The 23457-nt window shown below is 43.6% G+C and overlaps 2 protein-coding genes and 1 pseudogene across 3 annotated transcripts in view; 1 reads left to right on the forward strand and 2 right to left on the reverse strand.

The window, feature by feature from the left end:
* The window catches only part of Top2b (DNA topoisomerase II beta), a 61574-nt gene extending 55564 nt beyond the window's left edge, over positions 1–6010 (forward strand). Inside the window, exons 33-36 of the mRNA XM_034498163.2 lie at positions 368–478; positions 3798–3923; positions 4580–4674; positions 5528–6010. Of these exons, the coding sequence (XP_034354054.1) occupies positions 368–478; positions 3798–3923; positions 4580–4674; positions 5528–5695 (500 nt within the window). The 3' untranslated portion in view covers positions 5696–6010. The remainder of the gene's footprint in view (positions 1–367; positions 479–3797; positions 3924–4579; positions 4675–5527) is intronic.
* A 57-nt stretch (positions 6011–6067) lies between these two features.
* Rarb (retinoic acid receptor beta) overlaps positions 6068–23457 on the reverse strand; it is a 337428-nt gene continuing 320038 nt past the window's right edge. The window contains exons 5-8 of one of the 2 annotated variants that reach the window (XM_034498164.2): positions 12833–13009; positions 10300–10504; positions 9392–9550; positions 6068–7496 (exon numbers count right to left, since the gene is read on the reverse strand). In XM_034498164.2, coding sequence (XP_034354055.1) covers positions 7300–7496; positions 9392–9550; positions 10300–10504; positions 12833–13009 — 738 coding nt within the window. In that variant the 3' untranslated portion in view covers positions 6068–7299. The remainder of the gene's footprint in view (positions 7497–9391; positions 9551–10299; positions 10505–12832; positions 13010–23457) is intronic. The other variant, XM_076931593.1, reaches the window with a different exon arrangement.
* Positions 21490–22501, reverse strand: LOC117705477 (Y-box-binding protein 1 pseudogene; annotated as a pseudogene).

A 23457-nucleotide genomic window follows, 5' to 3' on the forward strand; every position in this document is an offset into this window, starting at 1 on the left:
TAGTACTGATTTTCTTGAATTGACTAATAGTGTTTGTACAAATACTGAAATTATCACAGGAGCTTTCTCATCTGAAAACAAATCACTAATTTATACTGCTCAACGTGCCAATTAGCTTTTAAATAATGAACTTTTCATACTATTAATTTTCACTGCCATGTACATTTGTATATTGTTTCATAACAATTAACATTTTTGAGGTATAACATTGGTATATTTTCTATTTTCAGCTGTTTGTGTATTGTGGATTATATGGTCAAAATAGAAACAAGATCAATTTATTAGCTAAAGAGAACTCATCCAAGAATCAGTTTACTAAGAGGTCTTTATAGAGTCTCTTTACTAAAAAAAGCTTTGAAATTTTTAGATTCAGCTAAATTTGACAGTAATGAAGAAGATACTGCTTCTGTTTTTGCACCATCATTTGGTCTGAAGCAAACAGATAAAGTTCCAAGTAAAACAGTCGCTGCTAAAAAGGGTACGTACTTAACACCTGCTTGTGTTGTCGCATAAGCTATGTAGAAACGGTTGATGTAAAAGGCAATATAATATAACTTAAACTGTTTGCATGTGACCTTTACTATAAAACTTAAGAATTGCTAAAATATTTATTAGACCATATTCTAAAAATATAGTCCCCCAACCCCCTACTTTCAAGTGTTTGTTTTTAAGTCTGTATACGAGGTAAAACATACTAAGCTTGCAGATTAGCAGGGCGGTGGTGGCACACTTGTTTAATCCCAGCACTCGGGAGGCACAGGCAGGCCTCTGTGAGTTTGACACCAGCCTGGTCTAGAGTGTGAGTTCAGGATAACCAGGGCTAAACAGAGAACCTTTGTCTAGAGCACCCCAACCCATAAAAAGAAAAAGAAGTGAGTTTAAATATTGTCCACCCTAAGAGCCCTTGGCAATGGATGACTTCATAGGGAGGGAGTACCATTCTTGGAAGGTATTCCCACTAGTAGGGTTCCTATGCTCATAGGGGCATTAATTGGATTTATTGGGTTATAAAAAATGAAGTTGGAAGAGGGACATGTGGAGGCGAATATGAGAGAAGTTAGAGAAGGTAAATAGGGTAGATATTAACATGTTTCATTGTATAGATATGTGAAATTATCAAGATTAAATAATTGTGACAAAGATAGTTTTCCTATAAAGCTCCTTTGGCAGATTGGGTAGAGAATACACATTTATCTTGATTCTATATTCTGTTTCCTACAGTTATCATATTCCTTTTCTTTTTGAATTATAGCTTCCCCCTTCCCGCCATAGCCTTCATGAAATGCTGAATTGCCTCATTAATATTATATACAATTGCAAATTATCTAACTTGTTCTTTTTGAAGTTCAGTATTAGTGCTTTACATTTGAAAATAATATTTACCTTAAAAATACACATCTAGGTGAGATATTAAGCCATATGGACTGCTCCCTAAAAGCAAGGAAATCTATAGTATACACCATTAGAGACACATGTGTATTAAATGTAGCAGAACTGATAATCATGGGAGTCTTTGTTCTATTTGAATGCACTGGAGCTGTGGAGAGATTATGCAAAGGAGTGTCTAGACAGCATTCCAGGGACCACCCCTAACAGGCTCCCTCATGGCTTCAAGACATGTTTGTCCGTGTCTACATTTCCTAGTTTCTTTTTCTTTTTTATCCAACATAGTATTTTATTATTTAAGAATTTCACATAATACATCCCTATGGCACTCACTTCCCAATCAGTCCTCGTGTCTATATTTCTTTACCTGAGGACTTTGACTTTGCAGTTGTGCTGGACTATTAACTCTCCCCACCTCACCTAGCTATCTTTCAACAGTGATTGAGGAAAGCAAGCATAGACAGAGCTCAGTGCCACAATCTCTCAGGTTCTGAGTCTGGGTTATTGTATTGGCACTCCAGAGTTCTCCAAGGGGACTAATTAAGCTTCAAGACTATGGACTGGCTTGAAAACTTACCCCTTGACTGGCTGTTTGCTTTTCATTGTCTAAATTCTGTACTTTCTCTTATCACTTACTAAGTAAATATTTATTCCTGAATTCATATCCTGGGGTCAGTCAGGTTCTGAACTCAAATTAAGACAGATTCTAAAATTTCCTTTCAAGACATCACTTTTGGGGCTGTCAGTGGTTAAGAACACTTGCTATTCTTTCAGAGGATCTGAGTTCAGTTTCCAGCATCCACATCAGGTGATTCACAAATGCTTTTAATTCTAGTTTCTAGGATCTGCTGTACTCTTCTGGTCATGTGGGCACTGCATATACGTGGAGCCCATAAAGAAAAACAGGCATGTATGCAAATACATGTAATTTTTCTTAAACAATCAAAAACATTTAAAAATATTTTAAGAGATTTTTTCTTTAAGTCTTTGTATGAGCATCTTATAAAATACTGTGGAACATATATCCCTTCTTGAAATCTGTCACTATGTTTCTTTCATTAAGCTAATGAGTTCAATTTTAACATTAACTAAAAGACCAGACCATTTTCCACCTAGCCTATTTAGCTGTTTCTCTGCTAGCTGGATGGAGCTTGTATTAGTTGAACTAAGAAACTGCTTTCAAAGATCTCAGCAAGGTCTTCTTTCTCTACCTTTCTGAAATACAATTAGCAGATAGTACCTCAAAAAAAAAAAAAAAAAAAAAAAAAAAAAAAAAAAAAAAAAAAAGACCCACTACAGCCCTCCCTCCTAAGAACTGCCTATTATAATTTGATTTACATATATTATTATTCACATTATGTTCTGTAGTTCCAATATTTTACAGCCAAAGGCAACCTATATTATTTAGATAACCAATCTCTATTTGGGGGCGGGGGTGTTGAAAGTGCCATATAACTTCTGCAAGCTTGAAAATGTGACCAGAGAAAACTGGTTTCTATTGCCCTGTTGTGATGAATGTGCATTCCTGCTAGGATCTGCCTTTGGATTCCTGTAATAGATTTAGTCATGAGGAATCAGAAGGAGTAAAAGCCATAGTCTTTGGCTCTCTCTTCATGTACGGTTCCTCCTGCTGTTCACCAGTGAGGGGCACTGTGTTACATCTCAGCTTGAGACTTAGTTCTGCATTTCAGATTAGCAACACTTTTCAGTTTCTAATAGGAACCTCTGCCACTCATTTCAATCTGTCTAATACATTTGTTTTCCAGTTTCATTTTTATTACACAAGTACAAAGTGATTATAGTGTTTATATGAACCATAAATACAAGGTTTCTTTTTAAAACATAATACAGTAAAGTGGGACCTATCTACAGATCTAGGATTTTCATGTTTCTTTCCACATAAAAACGCCAAATCTTGATTTTAACTACTGGAGGGAAATGAGTTGCTTTGTATTTGTTCTATCTGAGGACCAAAAAAACCAATAAAAATGCCTCCCCCCCCCACTAAATTATCTTTATAAGCTAGAACTTAGTGTGTGTTTGTACATGGGTTATATAATTATTGTGTCAAAGATAATTTTTGTCATGAATATATATTTAAAAGATGCTGTGTAATTTCCTTTAAATATTCCTTGCTTAAAATATCTCAACTGGATTACCTAAAAATTAAAGTATGCCAAATTGAATAATACTTGTCTTATCATCCGTGGGGTGATATTTACCTTTATATTGGCACCAAGCAGAGAGAAACCATTTATTAGTTTAATTACTACTCAGTTTATCAGCAATAATAATAATAATAATAATAATAATAATAATAATAATAAAATACATTGTTACAGAATTCACATCAGCTTGGTTTGTTGGTAAGTACATTGCACTGACTAACTCAAAGGATGTTTGCTTAATAGGTAAACCTCCTTCAGATACAGCCCCTAAGGCCAAGAGAGCCCCTAAGCAGAAGAAGGTAGTAGAGACTATAAACTCTGACTCAGATTCTGAATTTGGCATTCCAAAGAAGACTACAACACCAAAAGGTGAGGACTGGCTTTGTATAACTCTTAAACAGAAGCTATAAGGAAAATATTTCTTTCTTCAATTTTATTGAGTTTAGTGACAGGGTACCTACTTTATTTTAAATTGGCTCACATACACGTAGTATTTTACTGCATTCGAGTGAAGGACAGAGCAGTTTAATACAGTTACTTGTGAGTTAAAACATTGACAAGATTAAATATACTGAAAATGAGACAAAAAGATGCCATAGTGAGCTTCCTTGGGTCTGTCTCTCACCTCCTGTGTGTGGTTTATTTAAGGCAGGGTCTTGTTATATAGGCCACAGAAATAGAAAGAATAAGAGGAAAGCAAAACCAAAACAACAGCAACAACAAAAACCATACTCTTCTAAGAAGTTTAGTTCCTGAGTTCAGGAGTTGTATTTGTAACATATTAGTCTTTTATCAGAGCTTAATAATAGAAACTTATTTCCAGGATTTTCTCACTTGTTTAAATATATTTTTAAAATACTCTTTAGTCAACATATACTCCATGCTGTCAAAGTGTATGTGTATCATTTATAGTATGAGGGTAGGATTGCAGGTCCCACTGTTGGGCATGCCAAAGAAAGAACTGTAACACTTGGGCAGTTATCTTATTTACCTTTGGGAGGAAAAATTCTTCTCATGTATTTTAGGTAAAGGCCGAGGGGCAAAGAAAAGGAAAGCATCAGGCTCAGAAAATGAAGGTGATTATAACCCTGGAAGGAAACCATCTAAAACAGCCAGCAAGGTAAGCAAGACACCTCAAAGCATGTCTCATGGTCTGCATTGCATGTGGTTGCTCCCTGATGGACTGCCTTGTCAGAGCTCTACATCTATCTCATCAACAGGAGACATTAATTTGTATAACTAGTCTAGTTCTTATGCAAAGAGAGCACTAAAGTCATGCTACTTGAATATTAGAATATTCTTATAAACTTGGACTAATTTGATTTTTAAAAATTGAGTTTGTTTGACTGTGCCTAATATTCCTAATTAATTTGACCCTTTAAAAACCCTGTTTCTTTTGGGTAAATGAGTGGTCTCAGCTGCACTCTCTTCAACACTTATTTTATCTTCCTAATAAAACTTACAAATGCACATATAGATGGTTACAGCTTTAGAGATTCATCCTCCCCATCATTTCCCTTCTCTGTCTCTTATCTACTCTGTGACTTCTTAAAGTATTTTATCAATACTTGTGGTAGTATGTGCTATATACCGTGCATAGCCTTGTTCTGCTCCCATAAATTCTGAATATGTTCTTACAAATAGGGTAACTTGAATACTTTCTGATTTGGACATGTATATACCTGTTTAATAATAAAGTTTTGAAATAGTGATGTTGCATTGATGAGGGTTTAACTTGGGCTCTTGATAAACACAAGAGCCCGAGATGGGCAATTAATGTATCTAATCTATCTTTTCTTCCATAATTCATTTTAGTCTTAAATTAGCATATCAATTATAATTTTAAAAGTATGGTTATTGGTAATATGTCATAAATGTAAGTATAAGGAATAATAATTCTTAACACTAGATTTTCCTTACTTTGGGATTTTTAAACTTCTTTTTTGTTGTTGTTGTTTTTGATGGGGGTTTAGAAACCGAAGAAAACGTCTTTTGATCAGGATTCAGATGTAGACATCTTCCCCTCAGACTTCACTTCTGAACCACCTGCTCTCCCACGGACTGGTCGGGCTAGGAAAGAAGTAAAATATTTTGCAGAGTCTGATGAAGAAGAAGATGTAGATTTTGCAATGTTTAATTAAGTGCCCAAAGAGCACGAACATTTTTCAAAAATATCTTGTGTTGTCCTTTGTCTTTTCTGTCTCAGAATTTTGTACATCTGGCTTATTTTAATGTGATGATGTAATTGATGGTTTTTTATTATTGTGGTAGGCCTTTTAACATTTTGTTCTTACACATACAGTTTTATGCTCTTTTTTACTCATTGAAATGTCATGTGTTGTCTGATTGGCTTGTAGAATTGTTATAGATTACCGTGCATTAGCACAGATTTTAATTGTCATGATTGCAGACTACAGACCTGCTTTTTGAAATGAAATTTAAACATTAAAAATGGACCTGTGTTCTTAGACTCTTTACTGAAGGTGAAACCATAGTGAAAGATCCCACACACCTTTAAAATAAATATATTTATTCTTTGCCAGGAGACTCCATGGAAAAAGGTAAACAGTATATGAACATAGAAAGCACTATTAAACCATCTTAATGTACAAACAGAGCCAGTGGTACATCACAGACTTTTGCTAATATATCAAAAACAAACAAACAAAAATTCCACTAGTGCTTACATGAGAACTCAGAACCCGACTCTTGAGTCTTTCAACCACTCACTCTCCCAGAGCTGTCAATCTGCATCATAGTGATTGAACAAGGCCAGAGGAGGCCACTTGCCCATACCTTCAAGCATCAAGACTGGGGGAAATCCCAGGATCAGGCCTGAGTCAGGAAGGTCACTGGGCTACTAGAGTCCAGATGGCAGACTAGCCTGCTGATTATCCTGTGATATTTCTCCAATGGCTTGTGAACAGGTAAACAAAGTTACTAACACTGGACAGTGTTTTTGCCTTGGAGGCTATCATGACTAAAAATGCTTCATTTTTTTTTTTTCATTCGGTAGTTGTGTCATTAAGGAATAAACCATTTTTAATTTAAAGTGACTAACAATTGAACAATGACATTGGATTAACTGAGCTGGCAGTTACACTGATACAGAATTCTCTTCTGCTAGTGCAGTGAAGTGGTATACTCTATCTGGGCAACATAAAAGAAAGGATGCAGCTTGAGAGCATCAAAAAGCAAGGAGAAGCTTCCACACTATTTAAACCAGAATGTCTTTAGTTTTATCCTGTACTGTACAAAGGTCCTGGTTCCTTACCGTGAGGCCTTGTTATTCATGAAAGCAAGATGTACAGTGGACGTACAGTGTTCTGCTCCATAACCTTGGTGTCTTGGTTATTGAGTATGTAAGACAAAAGAAAGCACCAACATACAGTATAGAAAGAACAGAGCCGTACTTCTGTATGTACAAAGTCTTCAGAAACTTAACCAGGGCTAAATCATCTCAACTGGGTCTTTGCCATGCATCTTGACTGTTCAGAGAGGAAAGTAGAAGCTTTAAACTAGATTCTGGTGGCATGAAATGGCTGATTTTCAGAATTTGAAAAGTTTGTATTTCTAGGCAAGTTACACAGTAAGGAATATATACTGATACATATGAAAACTTCTTGGTCCTTTTTGAGTTTAACATATTTCAGTTCAAAAACTAAGCAGCAGTAAAAATGTTTTCCTTGCATTTTCAATCTGGAACTGAAGGTCCTGGGGAATGTCTGCAATAGCTGGAAATGTCTCACTGCAGCAGCGGAGACTGACTAACTCCACTGTTCTCCACTGAGCTGGGGGACACGCTGGGACTGTGCTCTGCTGTATTCCCACTTGAACTCGGGGTCAAGGGTTCATGTCCTTCAGAATTCTCCAGCATTTCCTGAATGAGAGGTGGCATTGATCCAGGAATTTCCATTTTCAAGGTAATTACTCGTTCTGCACCTTTTTCGAGAGATAATAGAAAACCTGTCAGATAAGGGCTCAGCCAGATCCTAAGAACCAACATTCCCCTTCAGGTGTATAAAAGAGTTGTGAAATACAGGTATCAAGTGACTTATGTCTTTGTTGAAAAGAACCAACTTATTGGAAGTGAAAAAACATAAAGGTGTTTATACTGGGAATGTCAGCCACGAGACTGTCAGTGTCAGGTGTGTTGCAAGATCCCAGTTAGATTAGTTCTCAGGCACAGGCTGATCCACCACTGCCTTTGGGTACGGGATATGTACTAATAGAGCACTAAGAGGTTCTCCATCTTTAAGGAAAAGCAGTGGAGATATGTGATGTGCATATTTTATAGCTGCAGTATTTCAGTCAAAGTCAAGAAGTAAAATTTACAAAGGGAATTCACTGATGAAAGATCAGAAAAATAAAGGTGAAGATGGGCAGTTTTCACAATGGAAAGATTAACCTGAGTCACAGTATATGGTTCTCTGCAACTCATCCAGCCACTGGATGGTTTCATGCCACCACATCCCACACCCTCCACATGGAGCTAGTTAGGTGGAAATATATAAATAACAAGAAAACTACCTCAGAACCATGTGGCTAGGGTTGCTGGATTGACTCTTCTAATATGGGGCTTCGGACATTTCTATACATGGCTGCTAGCACTCAGGTCACTGGCATTGCTATTTATAGAATGATAGGAACTGTCTGTCTGTCTATCTATCTATCTATCCATCTGTCTATCTATCTATCTATCTATCTATCTATCTATCTATCTATCTATCTATCTCATTCAATTACATCCATTCAAGCACTGGTATCTTTTTGCTTCTCTTAATCCCATGCTGGAAATGAACTTAGAATGTCTCTCCTGTGCCCCACCCCCAAAAAACCCAACCAACTAACCAAACAACCAAAAAAAAAAAAAAAAAAAAAACCCAAAACACCCCCCCCCACACACACACAAAATAAAAAATAAAAAAGCAAGTTCACTGCGCATTTAAGCACTTCTGAAACAGTTTGTGTCTTGGCTTGCCAAGTTCCTCAGGTGTAGAATCTGCTACTGGGAAGGAACGTGGTAGGTAATAGCATGGCTGGCACAAGGAATAATTGCTGAGTCATCTCCATAGAAAAGCCCGCTGCACTCAGCTGAGATAGATGCCTCTGGGCATTTCTGTAATTGCCTGAGTTGCCACATAGACTGAGAATCATGAGGTGAGAGTATTTATATCTCTCAGCCAGGCAAGAATTCCTTTACTCAGAAGTGCCTACACCAGAGCTGTGGCCACAGTGACCTTCATTTGCCTAGGGGTTAGGCTGCCATGGAGAAATAGGCCAAGTGTACAGAAGCCTGAGCTATCTGGAAAGCTGGAATGAAATGTATGGAATCAGAAAAATAAAACCTGAAAAAAAGTGGACAGTGGTGAATGGTTCACGGGGCTCAGAGCTTGCTCTGCGAGCTGCTTGATCTGAGTTGGTGCCCTAGAAAGGATACAAAGCTTGAGGGAGAGAAGTGACTCCACATAATTATCCTTTAACCTCCAAGAGCATGCATGTAAGCCCCAACAATAATAATAGTCTTAAAACACACACCATTTGGGAAGAGTTGCTCTTCTAACCAGCCATGCCATTTTAAAAACTGAATAATCTCTTAATATCACTGGGTAGTGGTATCTGCCTTCTGCTTTTGCTATCTCACACCACAGACAACATCAAAACATCTTCCTAAGGAAACCTGAGGCACTCTTAAGTACACAGACATGGATACTCAGACAATGCTAATTCCTCTTGATTTCTATGAGATATACATCCCAACTTGCGATATTAAACATGGGATTTAAAAAGCAAAAGCAGGCCAAGCTCTGCTCTGCTTTCCACCCTTGAAGACATACCTTTAGCGCTGATGCTGCGGAGATCTGTGATTTTCATTAAGATCTTTGGAAACATGTGGGGCTTGCTGGGCCGTCGTTTTCTAATGTAAATCTTTAGTGCTTCCAGCAGTGGTTCTTGGAGCTTGTCTACTTTTGTTGGTTCCTCAAGGTCCTGGCGGTCTGGATAGCAGGGAGAAAGTATTCAGTGTTTAGTGTCTAGACAGGCTCAGGGACTACTGGCTATCCTTCCTTGTCTCCCATTCCTCCTGTACAGTGGCTTTATTTGGTGACTCAGTTGCACACTAAACTGAGTAAATTGCTTTAAGAAGTGAAACTAGATGTCCCCTTAATATCATTTGATGCCCACTTGCTCAGGCCCAGAGGCAAGAATTACCTCTCATGGCCAGATGGTGTCAGTATTGAACTGAACAAAAGAACCTTGGGCAGCCTGTAAAAGCCAGGTAGGTAATCCTGCCCCTTAATTACAACCATTACTTTTGAACTAAAGTTGGTTTCTGGTTAGCCTGCAGGGGTCACTACAGAGAAGGGGCCATACTTTATTCCAGCCCACCAGGTAGGCAGGCACCTCCAGAGTGGGGGAGCCCAAGTGGTGGCTTGAATTCAAATAACATGCGATTCATTTAGGCCATCACTAAAATGTTCTTAGGCACACAGCAGTGTGATCCTGCCTTTATAAAAGTACCTGTTTCCCACAAGAGAAACTGGACAAACTGCATTTTGGCATTTCTTTCAGAGCAGAAGGAGTTCAAATACCAGCACTTAATTTGCAAAGGAAGAAATACAACTGGCCCTAGCAGGAGAGTTGTAACCACATGCCTTTCTCCATGCAAAAGAACCTCAGTGGAGATCTCTCCTGCGCCTTTGAAACTGCTGTATGGGGTCTAGTGACATTTCTAGGGAGTCAGTACCTCCACAGATTAAGCAGATGGCACTGAGAAGGCCTGTTTCTGTGTCATCCATTTCCAAAGGCAGGAGCTGGTTGGCAAAGGTGAACACAAGGTCAGTCAGAGGACCGAAGCCAGCATTGTGCATCTGAGTTCGATTTAGTGTAAGGCCATCAGAGAAAGTCATGGTGTCTTGCTCTGGGGTATACCTGGTACAAATTCTCAGAATCTGGAAGAAAAAAAAGTATGCATGTACACTTGCTGCATCATCTATGAGGTCCTGTCCTGACAGCACTGACCAGATAGATGGCAGAAGAAACAGCAACTCCCAAGGAGCCTGGGTCACATGAACAGTATGCCCTACTGTTGACCTTAATGGCTTCTTTCATTAAACACTGACAGATGTTGAAGAACAGAGCTAAAGTTATTCAGGGAATAATAATACGTAGGACTCATATGTTGAGAAATAACTTTTTACTAAAATAAGACATCATTTGATTGAAATATCTATTTCCTGAGTACTTACCTCTCAGGCACTAAGCCAGGTGCTAGGGCAGAGAAGATTAACAAGATTCTATTTTCAAAAGTTTAGTCAACCAAAAATAAGTACGGATGATCCTTACCAAGTGTGAAAGCTAATCTTCATGTCAACTCTATGGGATCTAAAATTGCTATGGGAACACACACACTTCTGGGCATGTCTAAGTGATGGTGTTTTAGGAGGGCTTAACTTCTAAAATCAGACAAGATGCACCCTGATGTGACTGGCACACACTCCATAGACTAGGAGCTTTCAGATCGAAAAAAAAAAAAAAAGCTGCCATTTTCTTGACTCTGGGCACAAACGTAACCAGCTGCCTCGCAGTCCTGTAGCCATGGCTTTCTTATCACTGTGGCTTGTATTCTCAAACCACAAGCCCAATTGTACCTCCCTTAACTTGCATCTTTCAGGTATTTGGTTGTAGCCACAGGAAGGTAACTATAACAAGTCTTTATTAGATACTTAGCGTGCACCAAGCGTGCACACCCTATACCCAGTCTTTCAGATGAATGTCCTATAGTTTACAGATGAGGAACAGTGAATCTGGCTCAGACTCAAGGAAAGACCTCTCACAATACAGAGTGTTTGTAGCCACACAGGCAGCCATCATACAACACACAGGAACAGAGGGGTTAGGAACAAGTTGGGGTCAGAGTTGGGGAGAGGGTGCCTGCACTCCACCATGGAACACAAGCAGATTCTCTGCTCTAGAAGCTGCTCCTTCTTGTGCTTATTGTTACTGGCCAGACCTCCAGGTGCTCCACACCCTCTGCTTAGGCACACTGTCACCCCACAGAAGTTCTGCCTTCTCTACCTCACCCTAAAGGCTCCAGGTCTGGTGAGCTCTGGCAGTCTCCACTCCTTCCCTAGGAGCTATATCCGGTGGACCTCATGGAGCAGGACCTCCATGAAGCAAGCTTCTCTATGCCCTGTTCCCTCTGGTAAGCAGAGGTTAAATGACCTAAGAAGAGTGTAGACCCAGGGATGGAGGGAGCCTGAGGGTGGCTCCCTAAAAGCCCACCACTATGTAATGATCAATAAGGTGAGTATGAGAGGAAAAGTCTTAAGGCGGTATGCACAGTAGTCCCCAGGGGACACAGTACCTGCCCTTAGAGCCTCTTTACCCTGGCCTTAGCTCCATGGTTTAAAAACAGAAGCTGGCTTTCCTCTCTAGAGGCTCTGGAAGCTGTGGTTACCAAAAGGGCCACACACAGTGCTGCTGTGGACTGAAGCTGCAGCCCTACCACTGAAAGTACTAGATTTGGGGGCCCTACTTCTAGAGTCTGAGGCAGTAGACCTCTGGGGGACATGAGGATGCAGCCCTGAAAAGAGATAAGTGCCCATTAGACATGAAGGGACCACAGAACTCAAACTGGTGAGAAAACAGCTGGAGGGCCTGTGCCCTAAGATCCCAACTACAGGGCCCGAGCCTGGGTACCCAGCCTCCAGACCTGTGAGGAAGGGGTTGGCAGCTGCCTGGTCTCTGATTTAATAACTGTATTAAGTCCAATTTCCCTAGACCACAGGTGGTGGCCTCACAAAGTTATGCCAAGGGCTAGGCCAGGTGTTTCCCTGTAGCGAACTTAGGCAGGGAATCATTATAGCCTTGAGCACCTGCAAAGCTATGCTCTGTGTAGGTTGCAAATATCCCATGGGGCTATAGGGCAGGGTGAGGAGGACTCATGAGCAGGAGGGAGGCACTCTAATGATTGGGTTTGGTTGGTCTAGAAAAGGATATACAGATGCTAGGAAGCAAGCCATCACTGAAGGCCAGTGAGGAGTCACTCTCATGATCACATGGTGTGGTGGGGGTTGGGAGATGTCACAATGGAGAGGGATACAAGGAAAGTCCTATCAAATCCCAGAGACCCCTGAATTTTTGTCAATTCAGTGAAATTCCAACACCTGGAAAGGGCTCTCCAGATCTAAGAAGTAACTGGAAAGTGGTCTCCTCAGAAGCTCCCGGAAGCCCCCAACTCCCCCCTCCTTCCTTCTAGAATTCATAAAAGATCCTACCAAGATGTCCAAGCAGGCGGCCTTTAGCAGGGTGATCTGGTCTGCGATGGTCAGGCCCGTGAAGCCCGGCAGACGCTTGGCGAACTCCACGATCTTAATAATGCACTTGGTGGCCAGCTCACTGAATTTGTCCCAGAGGCCCAAGTCCAATCGGACCCGGTGGTCAGCGCTGGAATTCTGAGAGGGAGGGAGAAAAAAGGGAGGAGGAGAATGAATGACAGCATGCCATCAGGCATAGGGATGGGATGCTTCCCATGAGTAGGCTCATTCTTGCTTTCTCTGAGCAACCTCTGATTCCTGCCTTCAACCAGCACAAGTTTCTCACATCAGCCGCAAGACAGCCAAGAAGCAAACGAGGGCAAGTTTCCCGGTATGCTTATCTACTCCTAATGAAGGAATGACAGACCTCCTGTTGTACATTTGATGAACTGTAGCCTCTAGACATTGATCATCACTGTTTACAACTGCCATGTGGGTATGCTGAGGGAAAACATGCCACCGGATTTTAGTCTGGCCTAGGTCAAACTTGAGTCAGATGAAGCTCCTGGATCTGCTCATGGGAGGCACAGGAATATGGTGAGCACCCCTATGGGTGTGCTGAGCCCCAGGTACTATGCAAAGCCAAGGAGCCACCCAAGACATTGCACAGGAGCAGCTGTGGAGAGGAAGCCAGTGGTCAATGATATCACGATGCTCAATAATGACTATGTAGTGAATGGGAAGGTGCCATCAACAAAAGGGGGGAGACACTCATCTGTGGCAGCCAAGAGCATTAGACTAAAGCGAGGAGGGTGGATGATCAAGGCCAAGGCATCATAGAAAAGGCATGCTGCCCTGGTGGAGGAAGAGGTAATGCCTTCCGGGGACTGTGGGTGGGACAGGTTGTCACAGGTGAGGAGGGACCTTTCTATAGAATAGTCTGAAACATGCCAATTCATACCTTCTTAGAAGACTATCATGAAAATTACACTCCAGAAGCTAAACTCGGACAAAACGAGATATCTACAAGACATTTACTGGTGGAGGTGGAAACCTCTGAGTTCCATTTTAAGCAAATAAAGAAGAGAGACTAATAATCAGGAGAAAGTGCAAAGTCTGAGTGGCAAAGTGTTCAGGAGGCTTGCTTTATTTAACGGTGGCACTGTGGTTTGCTAGCCATCCTTAGAACATACATTGAGGCAAGCAAGGGTAGGATGCTGGCAGCTTGGTATGTACAACAGAATGAACAGAATATTAACCACTGAGTCAGGGGGTCTAAGGAGCCAGTAGGTAGCTGACAGTGGCCACAGACACCATTACAGGGGCATGATAGAACAGAAGATGGCCTGCAGTGACAATAGGGCTTCAGTATACTGTTCCATTTCCATGATGCACAGATATATTTCCTAAGAAAAACAGAGGTCGAAAAGTGTATGATGTCACAACTAAAGGCTTGGGCCTTTCAGGTTCCCAGAGCTACAGAGGTATTAGCTATTGCATCCATGGGGTGAGTGTCCCATATATCTCCTGCCTACGTCTCATCCCTCTGACCATCTCCTCCTTCTTTCATCATCTCTCTCAGAATTTCCTCCCTCATCTCTGTCATCATTCCCTTCATCTCTGTGAAACTAGAAGCCCAAATCGTTATGGTGATGGGAGGCAATCTGCCCCTGCTCATGCTGTCCCCACCAACTCTCAGCTCTAGCTTCTCACGTCCCCTTGCTTTACCTGAAGGTTGGCCATGGCCCAGCCTCAGGCCTTTGTCCTGTGAGTTTTCCTTTCTAGATAGTTGTCTCTCACCTCTGCATCATTTACTCCCTTGAGTCTGTGGTCAACTTAACCTTCTGTTATACCTTCCTTGGCCTTCTATCAAAACTGCCCGCCTTCCAGCATCCTCCCCTTCAGGGCTGGTGGCTGATTACAGTGCTCACCTCTAAATCCCTGGGTCACTTCCTGGTCTACACACAGTCCTTGGCCCATTTGCTTTGCTTGTCACTGCTTGTCATACAGAGGACAGAATGAGCACTGAGTGGAGCCCAGTGAAGTTGAGTGACAGTCTCACAAGCCTTTGCTTGTCTGAGATGACACAGAACAACTGTCATTGTGTAGAAGAGGCTATTTCTCTGGTAAGTAGCCTAGACCTCTTCGTGAACTATGGAACTCCAAGGCAAACTGAAGCACACAGGAGAGACTAGGTTCCCTAGGCCTGGTGTGTCGCCTTCTTTACAAATGCCCCTAGCTCTGCAAAGGCAATTATGTATTGTAAACCAATAGCTTCAGTGCCCTATTTCAGTCAAATTGGTCCATAGAAGTTCATAAAGCTATCTTTACTTCTCAGATTAGTAGGAGTCCAGAGGAAGAATTTGAAGATTGGAGTCTAAAGAAGGCCTCAGAATAGTGGTGGCATTGTAGCTTCCACAGAGTCCCTGTGGAAATAAGCATGCATCCTTCAGATTAATTTTATGTCTCCCTCAAGGATCTTTGTGGAACACAGTACACTCGGGGGTATGTGTGTGCAAGATCAAGGCATGCGGCCATTCGGGCTATAATTAAATTTAATAGGCAGTTTATCCAGTTCACAGAAATATGCCATGGAAGAGAAGGACAGAGTTGAGCTTGGTGGGAAATCACTTTACAATGGAGTATCCATCTGGAAAAAATGACATTGCTAGATGCAGCCAGTGTGAAGGAAATCTTCATCAGCTTTGAATGAACTGCTCCATCATGCAAGACTGGAAGTGGGAGGGGGGCCTATAGCCCCTTCTATTAAAACAGCGGACAACTCAGTAAGGGCCTGTCAATCCACCTCATGATTATGCAAACTGAAGGCAAAAGGCAGTTAATAAAACACAAAATAACCCTGTGTTTTATTATCCTGACTGCTGGATTCATAGGCACGAGGCTTTAAATGACTCCTGTATTATCTTCCAGCTGCGGTACAGGGAGAGTGTGGCCTGCTAGGGCTGGTGATGAAAGTAATTACTGCAGTCACTGAGTGGGCTGAGGGGAGAAGATGCTCAGAGCAGGTGAAGATGTGTGAGCAGGTGAAGATGTGTGAGCAGGTGAAGATGAGGAAGAGGAGGAAAGAGGAACAGGAAGGACAGCAGGCTGAGCCAGGCCTTGCTGTGGCAGGGTTGCTGTCTGCTTGGGAAGTCCCCCAGGGGAATGTACATTTCCCAAAATGCTGTGCCCTGCTGTCCCCTAGGCCTTCTTGGGAAAAGCCCAGCCCTGTCAATCCAGTTAAATGACACCTTCTGCCATGACACAGCCCTTCTGTTGTTTCTCTGGCTGGCATCACTTTCAGGAAAATACTAACCAATGGAAGCAAGATTTCCATTGTCTAGAAGCCCACTGAGGGTTGAACGGAGGTCCTGGGCAGGTCAGTGGTTTATTTGAGGGTCTTTAAGCTAAGGAGTGAAGTGAAAAAAAATTTCCCTTCCTTTGTGGAGCTGTGGAAAGAACCCAGGGCCATGGGCATGCCCGGGGGAGGACTCTATACCAAGCAACATCCCAGCCCTGCTCCCCAGAGTCAGGGTCTCAGTGCAGCCCAGTCTGGCAGTCATCTTTGATCTGAAGCCCAAGGGCTGGGATTTGGGGTACAGGCTACGGAATTTCTCCAGAAGAACCAACTTGAAAGTCTGTGGGAATGCCGGGCGCCTCTCCTCAGCAGCCTCCCTTCTTAGTCCTGGAGTCACTTGCCTATCCTAAGAGCGCCCTCCAAGTCCTCTTGGTGAAGTGGTTTTGTCTTCTGTATTTCGGTTCTCCATTATGCACACACATGGTCTCAACGTAGCGACTGCCGTCTAGGCTGCCTCAAAGCTCCAGCCACTGTATGTGACCTGCCATACATTCCCCAACACTCCCAAGAGCCAGGCACCATTACAGTCCTGTTTGGCTGAAAAGGAGGCTAAGGTTCAGAAAAGGGCAGTGACCTGCTTTGGGTCCCTGAATAAGCAGAGGGGAAAGTATTCACCCATCCAGATGAACTATGGCAGCCACTTTTTTTTTTTTTTTTTTTTTTTTTTTTTTTTTTTTTTTTTTTTTTTGGTATTTCATCTCTTTTATTTCCTGGTGAGAACCCAATGTCCCTTAAATTTTACATTGTTTGTGACTTCCTTCCTGGTCAGAAACTCTCATGAGATAGCTACAAAGTCCCAGTGCCATCATGCCAAGGACGTTGTGAGACTAGCATCTTTCTGGCCAGTAAACATGACCCTAGACACAGTATGACACCACGTCCATTGTCAGGTAACAGCTAGGCATTCATGGCAGTGAGAGAACAAGGGCACACAGCAAGAGAGCCAAAGGAGACAGTGCTCGTGGGACGCTCAGGGAGGTAGCAATGCTTCCTAAGCCAAGCAAAGGTAAAGACAGCCACAAAAGGCAGAAGAAGGCAGGGATGGGGAGCCCTGGGACTGTTCCGGGGCCCGCTTGAGTGAAGATTTCCACTCTCCTGGCCTGAAAGGAAAAAGTAATGCTACTTCAAGTAGCTCAGGGTGTGGAACTTTTCTGAGGTAGCTCCACAAGACCAAGATGACGAGAACTGAGAACATCTAGCTGGAAAGTAGCACACAGAACGGTAACATGGCAGGCAGGTGTGTACAGGGAACTGAGAGCAGGGAAGTTATAGACTGGTTCAAGGTGACACCGCTTCGAGGCAACAGAGGGTATCAGAATTCTAGTCTCCTGGCACCCCGAGTGTCCTACCCCAGCCTGGGTAGTACAACTCCCTTAAGGAGTCAGCCTTCCTGAGTTCTGGGTTTTCTCCTCCCTGGACAACCAAACGTGATTTCTCTAAAAAGCAAGCGCTGTCTAGAATTGCTCACACACCTTGCTGTTGTACCGCTTGTCTCCCAGAGCCTACTGGTAAGATCATGGCTCTGTCTGTGGCCATTGTTCTGGGTGTCAAAGCTCCTTGAATCTTCATGGTTCAAGTTTCCAAACCTCTGCCAGGTCAGCTTATGTCCCATGAAGCCCCATGAGTGGGGTGACACAGCAGCACATGGCAAAGTAGCCCGTGTTCCCAGGAAACTAGAGTCACAGTTGCCAACTCATTTTTTTAGAAGCCAAGCATGTGGCTCTAAGTGATGTCAAGTTACTCACAGGATCCAGGGGACAACCCTCCACTCTAACATACTTTTTCCGCCAGAAACTGCATAAAACTCACTTAGACCCTTTACTCACAGAACCATCTGGCTACACATGAAGACTGTACCACCAAAATGCCTGTTATAGAGATGAAGAGCTCAGGCTTACGGGATGATTTAAGTGCCATCTAAGCAGCATCAGAGAGAGCAGCGAGCCTGCTGGTGGGCTTCCTGCTCAGGTCTAGGGTACGTGGTGGTAGGTGTGCATCTGTGTCTTTGTCTCATCTGTTCTGGTTCTTCCCGGGATCTGCTAACATGTCCCTAATTGACTATATTTTAAAGAATAAAGGCTACAGTGAAAGATTGGCAGAAGTGGCTGTCTGCTGTCTGATTCTTCCCTGCCCACTTATGCTACAGGCGCCTGACATGTGTGCTACCCTGGGAGAGGGGCAGGAAGTTTCTTGCCTTTGAAGCAACTGCCTCCCTATAAAAAGACTTTAACAAATGCTGAATTTGGATCTGGGAGCTGCAGAGGATGTCCTGGGGCTGCCGTTGTTTACGCGCATTCCCACCCACTTCCAGAAAGGATCTCAAGTCCCTCACACTGAAAACAAAGCCAGATCTGGGCAGAGACGGTAAAAATAAAGGAACAGTCTGCTGGGGGCACCTCAGAGCGCTGAAGGACAGGGATGTACAATCCTGAAGACTGTACTGCTGCCCAGCTGGGAGAGTCTGGCCTCTGATGAACTCATTATTCCTCTCTCACTCCATTGGAAAGGTCCCCAACCAGAGTGCTTGAGACAATGGTTGCCAGGAGCCAGGTGGGCTGGATTATGGTGTCTGAGTACTTGGTCTCAGGCAGACGCTATTTCTGAAGAGTACAGAACCATTCAGAGATGAGGTCTAGCTAGAGCAGGACCAGGGTCACTAGAGGTTAAACTCTGCAGGTCATATCCAGCCACTGTTTCCTGCCATAATGTCTGCTTTCTGGTCACTTCAACCATACTCTCCTGTCCCATGAATGTATCCACACACTCTCTCCACCTGCCCTGCCATGAGTACCCCCACACTTCTGTACAATGCCAAGTCCTCAGAAACTGTGAGCCAAAAGAAGCATTCCCTCCTCCCCCTCAAGTTGCTTCTGACAGGCATTTTGTCCCTACAACATAAAACTAACACAGCAGATGGGTCCCACTGCGGCATACATGGGAAGGGGTCCAGGAAGCAGCATGGATACTCCTCAGCCTTAACTTTAAAATGAAGATTTGGTTGTGGTTGCTTATCTGGAAGGAGATCCCCAAGACTCCAGCAAAGGGAACAGGGGAGTCAGAAATGTCCACCATTGAGATAGTCAGGACTGGGCCTTGCTGAAGACGGGCAGCAGAAAACGCTCATCATCCTGTTGAGATGGTGAGAAGGCTGGGGTGTCTCTCCACTGAGGCTGTTTATTTGAGGTTGGGGGCTGCCTCTAGAGAGCTGAGTTTTATATAGGAGTGAACTTACTGAAGCAAAGGCCACACTTGGATGTGGGCCCCCAGAGGAGGCAAACACTACCCATTGCAAACCAGGCCATTTCATCTAGTTATCTTGTGAGTCAGGGTATGGGGGCCTGTGTGGGCCATGTTTAGACACCTCCATGTGGAGAAGAGTGAAGATCCCTGGTCAGTGGAACATGGCCCCTGGTATGGTTATACTCAGGGTTGCACCTCCAGCTCTGCCTCTCTCAGTCCTCCTCAGGGGACCTGCCTCTTTTGCCTCCAAAAGGATGACCTTGCCTTTTCTGGCATTAGGAGTTTGGTTTATTCGTGGGCAGCAAGGACTACCTGATGTCTAGAGCTCTGCCTAGCCCATCACACAGGGTGCAGTTTAAGTCCCGTGTCTATTACGGGTCCACGAAACACAGGAAAAGGTATTCGATTCTTTTATAGCTTGGCTTACCCATGTGCATATGGGGCCAACAGTCCCCACTTATAGCGTGCTCAGAAGGACAAAGGGATGAGGGTCCTGATTATGGCTCCTGTAAATGGTGACTGCTTGGTAAACCCGAGCTGCAAAGATGACAACCACCAGAACAAAGACTTCTGTGATGTGCTCCATCACTTACACATGGAGAGACAGGAGCCTCTTCTGTCTTTGAAGGCTCTGGAAGTTTTTCTATTTCTTACTTCTCATTCTTCTGGCGTAGTCTGCCATCCCACAGGACGCTACTTTCCAGCTTTGTCCTTGGCTCCAGCTAGAGCCAATGTCTCCACTTTTAGTTTAAGCCTCACCTTGACACTAAGCCAGATACAGTGATATGGTACCTATAACAGCATTCCTGATAACCATCTCCACAAGGAAGAAAGATCCTTCTCAATGGCACTGGTCATAAGTCACACACTGTGACTGCAGAGCCTCAACAAGTTCCCATCCAGGGGATGGGGATGGGTTTGGTGGTGTTTCTGTCATGCCCTGGCAATATAAGAGGTCCCATTCCAGAATTATTCTAGAAACTATCTCATTTCAACCTCCTAGCCATGCCAGCAGCCCAGGGACAGTTGAGACTGAAGTCATTTGCTCACACCACCTAGCTGAGGAGATCTAAGCGAGCTGGGACGCTTGGCTTGTACTCTGATATACCTGTGCTTTCCAGTCATTGTGTCTTTCCCATGTGAGTATGACAATTTCCTGGAAGCATCCAGCCTTGTCCTACTCTGGGCTAGGACAGTGAACCCCAACACAGTGGGGACTGGGCTTGGCCTAGCCCATTGGTCAGCATTTCTGCCTCTCCTGAGGAAAGCAGAAAAGGCCCCCAAAGGTAATTCTTGGCCATAGCTTTTCAGTGTGGGCTGAAGAGAGATGCTTCAGCACCTCAGAAGCTTGTGCAGCCTTCCTGCCATCTCCAGGGAGCTTGATTCTGTGCTTTGCAGGATCGCCAAGTGCCTCTGATGCTCCCCATCCCGCTTAGCTTCCACATACGCAAAATCCAGGAGACCCATTGCCTTGCCCTGCTGCAGCTTCAGCTCGCCCAGGAGCCTCGGTCCCCTGGGCGTCCACTGGGTTGTCCTCCTGGCCTGCCCTAGCCGCCTCTGCCATTTGCTGGTGGGACTAACATCCATGCATTAGATACCATGGACTCCTAAAGTATGGTTTCAAAGTCCCTCTCCACTGTCCCTGCTCCTTCCTGGCATCATCACTGAATTTTTTTTTTTTTAATTTTATTTAAGACTTTTATTAACAGGTGCTTCGCAGTTTGTTGACATTTTTGGAAAAAAAAAAAAAACAAGTTGTAAGCTTTATTACAAATTAAAAATGAAGTTCTTAAAAATCTCAACTTGACCAAATATGAAACAATTTAAAAACTGTTAAATGTGTACTGAGAAAAACCAGGCCTTTTTTTTTTTTTCTTAAAAAACCACGTTTGTTATTGCCAAAAAGAGACATCTTCAGGTAAAAAAAAAAAAAAAAAAATAATAATAATAATAAAAACCCATGCCGCATAGATAATACAGACCGTTCTAATGTTATCTGGTCAAAGGGCAAAAAGCAAGCACTTAAGGTCTTCAGCTCCAATCTTTGTTCATTTCTTACTGCTGGAATTTCATATTCATTTCTTGTTGTTGGATGACCAAACCGATGATGGCAGAAATGGTAAGCCGGCATTTACTCAGCCCCGCCCTGCTCAGCCCCAGGAGGGACGAATTCTCAGCTGGTGGATCTGGCTGCTTTTGTCTCTTTGCCATCTTGGGCATCTGCGTCTTGTGGAGATACCAACATTGAGGTGGCTGCTGACCTTGGGTCTCATCTCCTTGATTTTCTTTGTCCTCTTCACTTGCCATCCTCTCTAGGCTGTCTTTGGAGAGGAGGGCCCCTGCAGAATCATGGTCTGTAACCCCAATACATATTCTGTCTCACTGGTCTACCTTGCTCTTCTGTACCCTGGTTGTTAGCACCCTCCATCACTTCTCCTTGCACTGATGTGTGTGGGGGGACGGGGTTGGAATACTGTGGTTGATGCGCTTAGGGGTAAGGTAGAAACCTTCGCAGGCATTGTTGGGTCTGGCCTTCAGGAGCGCTTTCCGATCCCTCGTTCTTTCTCCAACTTTCACCATTCCGGTAATTTTACTGGTAATTGTGTGAAGGACCCCTATGACGTGGATAGCATCTATAATAGTTACCGTCTGCTGTGCATTTACTGTCTTAAACTGGAACTCTTCCAGAGCTTGTAACATTTGCCGCCTCCACACCCTTTTCTCCTTCAACATCATCAAACTCCACAGTCTCTCCATCTCCTACACTGCGAAGGTACTTCCTGGGGTTATTCTTCATTATGGCAGTCTGGTGTACAAATACGTCTTTCTTGGTGTCAACCCTATTGATGAACTCGTTCCTTACATTGAACCACTTTACTGTTCCCCAAAGCTTCCTTGTGATGATTTTCTTGTCCGGGCCGGCAGGCGCTGCTGATATGAAGCCGGCCGGGCCGCCACTACCCTTGCCGCTGCCCGGTGGAGCAGGGCGGTGTGGACACTACCCTTGCCGCTGCCCGGTGGAGCAGGGCGGTGTGGACGGTGGCGGGCGGCTGCTGGGTCTCAGCCTCGCTGCTCATGGTTGAGGTGATGGTGACTGTGGCTGGCCAGCTGTGATGGCTGCGGCTCCTCCCGGGTGTGATGATGACTAGGCCGGCAGCAGCAGTGGGGCTCTCAGGGCTCTCTGGGGTCTGCTCTCCCCACTGAATCTTTTTATTCTGAGGATTTTCATACTATTATTTTCCCAGCATGCCTATTACCAAACCAGAGATGGAAAACCCTTGCATTTTAAGCACATTTTCTAGTTAGCAATGTAGGCAACTTCATGAGTCATTGAAAGAGGTCATGGTCCTGAATGTCCATTCATTCATTCCTCAAGTATCCACTGTGTCAGATGTGTGCAACAGAGAGTTTGTTACTGAATACAATACACGCTAACCTTGAAAAATTCAGGGTCCAATGAAATCACCTGGAACATTCTTCAACCAAAGCTGCCCACAAACCCTTACCTCTCTCTGCCTCTTTCTTGATTTATAACCATAGTAAAAGCCACTTCTCACTAAAGAAGGAAGCACATGGGGCTACCTATTCATGGGGCCGTGTCCTGTACCCTTCCAGGTTTTCTTGAGATTATAAACATTCCTCCTGGAACCTAGACCATGACCCAGAGGATGGATGGCCCATAATCTTTCCTGGGATCTGTAGCTGGATTATATTTAAAAGATGGACCCCAGATCCCCTCCAGGTTAGATGCCTGCCATAACCAATGGAATAAATTTCTGGCTTGAAGAGAACAAAGTCCCCCAAAGGAGACACAAGCATAAATGAATTGTGCCGCCACTGCGCAGCATGCATGCCATCACACAGTAGGTCCTCATGGATGAACAACCGCCTTACGTCCTGTCCCAGTGATACACGTCAGGGAAAGGGGCGGCAGGTGTCCTGAGGGGCTGACAGATCAGTGACCATATTTGCCAGCCCCAGGAAACTGTATGGGAATATGTGTGTGCACAAGGGCCTGTGCCCACACCCCTGGCATCTTGGGCAGCGG

The sequence above is a fragment of the Arvicanthis niloticus genome, chromosome 3, assembly GCF_011762505.2.
Source record: "Arvicanthis niloticus isolate mArvNil1 chromosome 3, mArvNil1.pat.X, whole genome shotgun sequence".
In the NCBI taxonomy this organism is placed as follows: Eukaryota; Metazoa; Chordata; class Mammalia; order Rodentia; family Muridae; genus Arvicanthis; species Arvicanthis niloticus.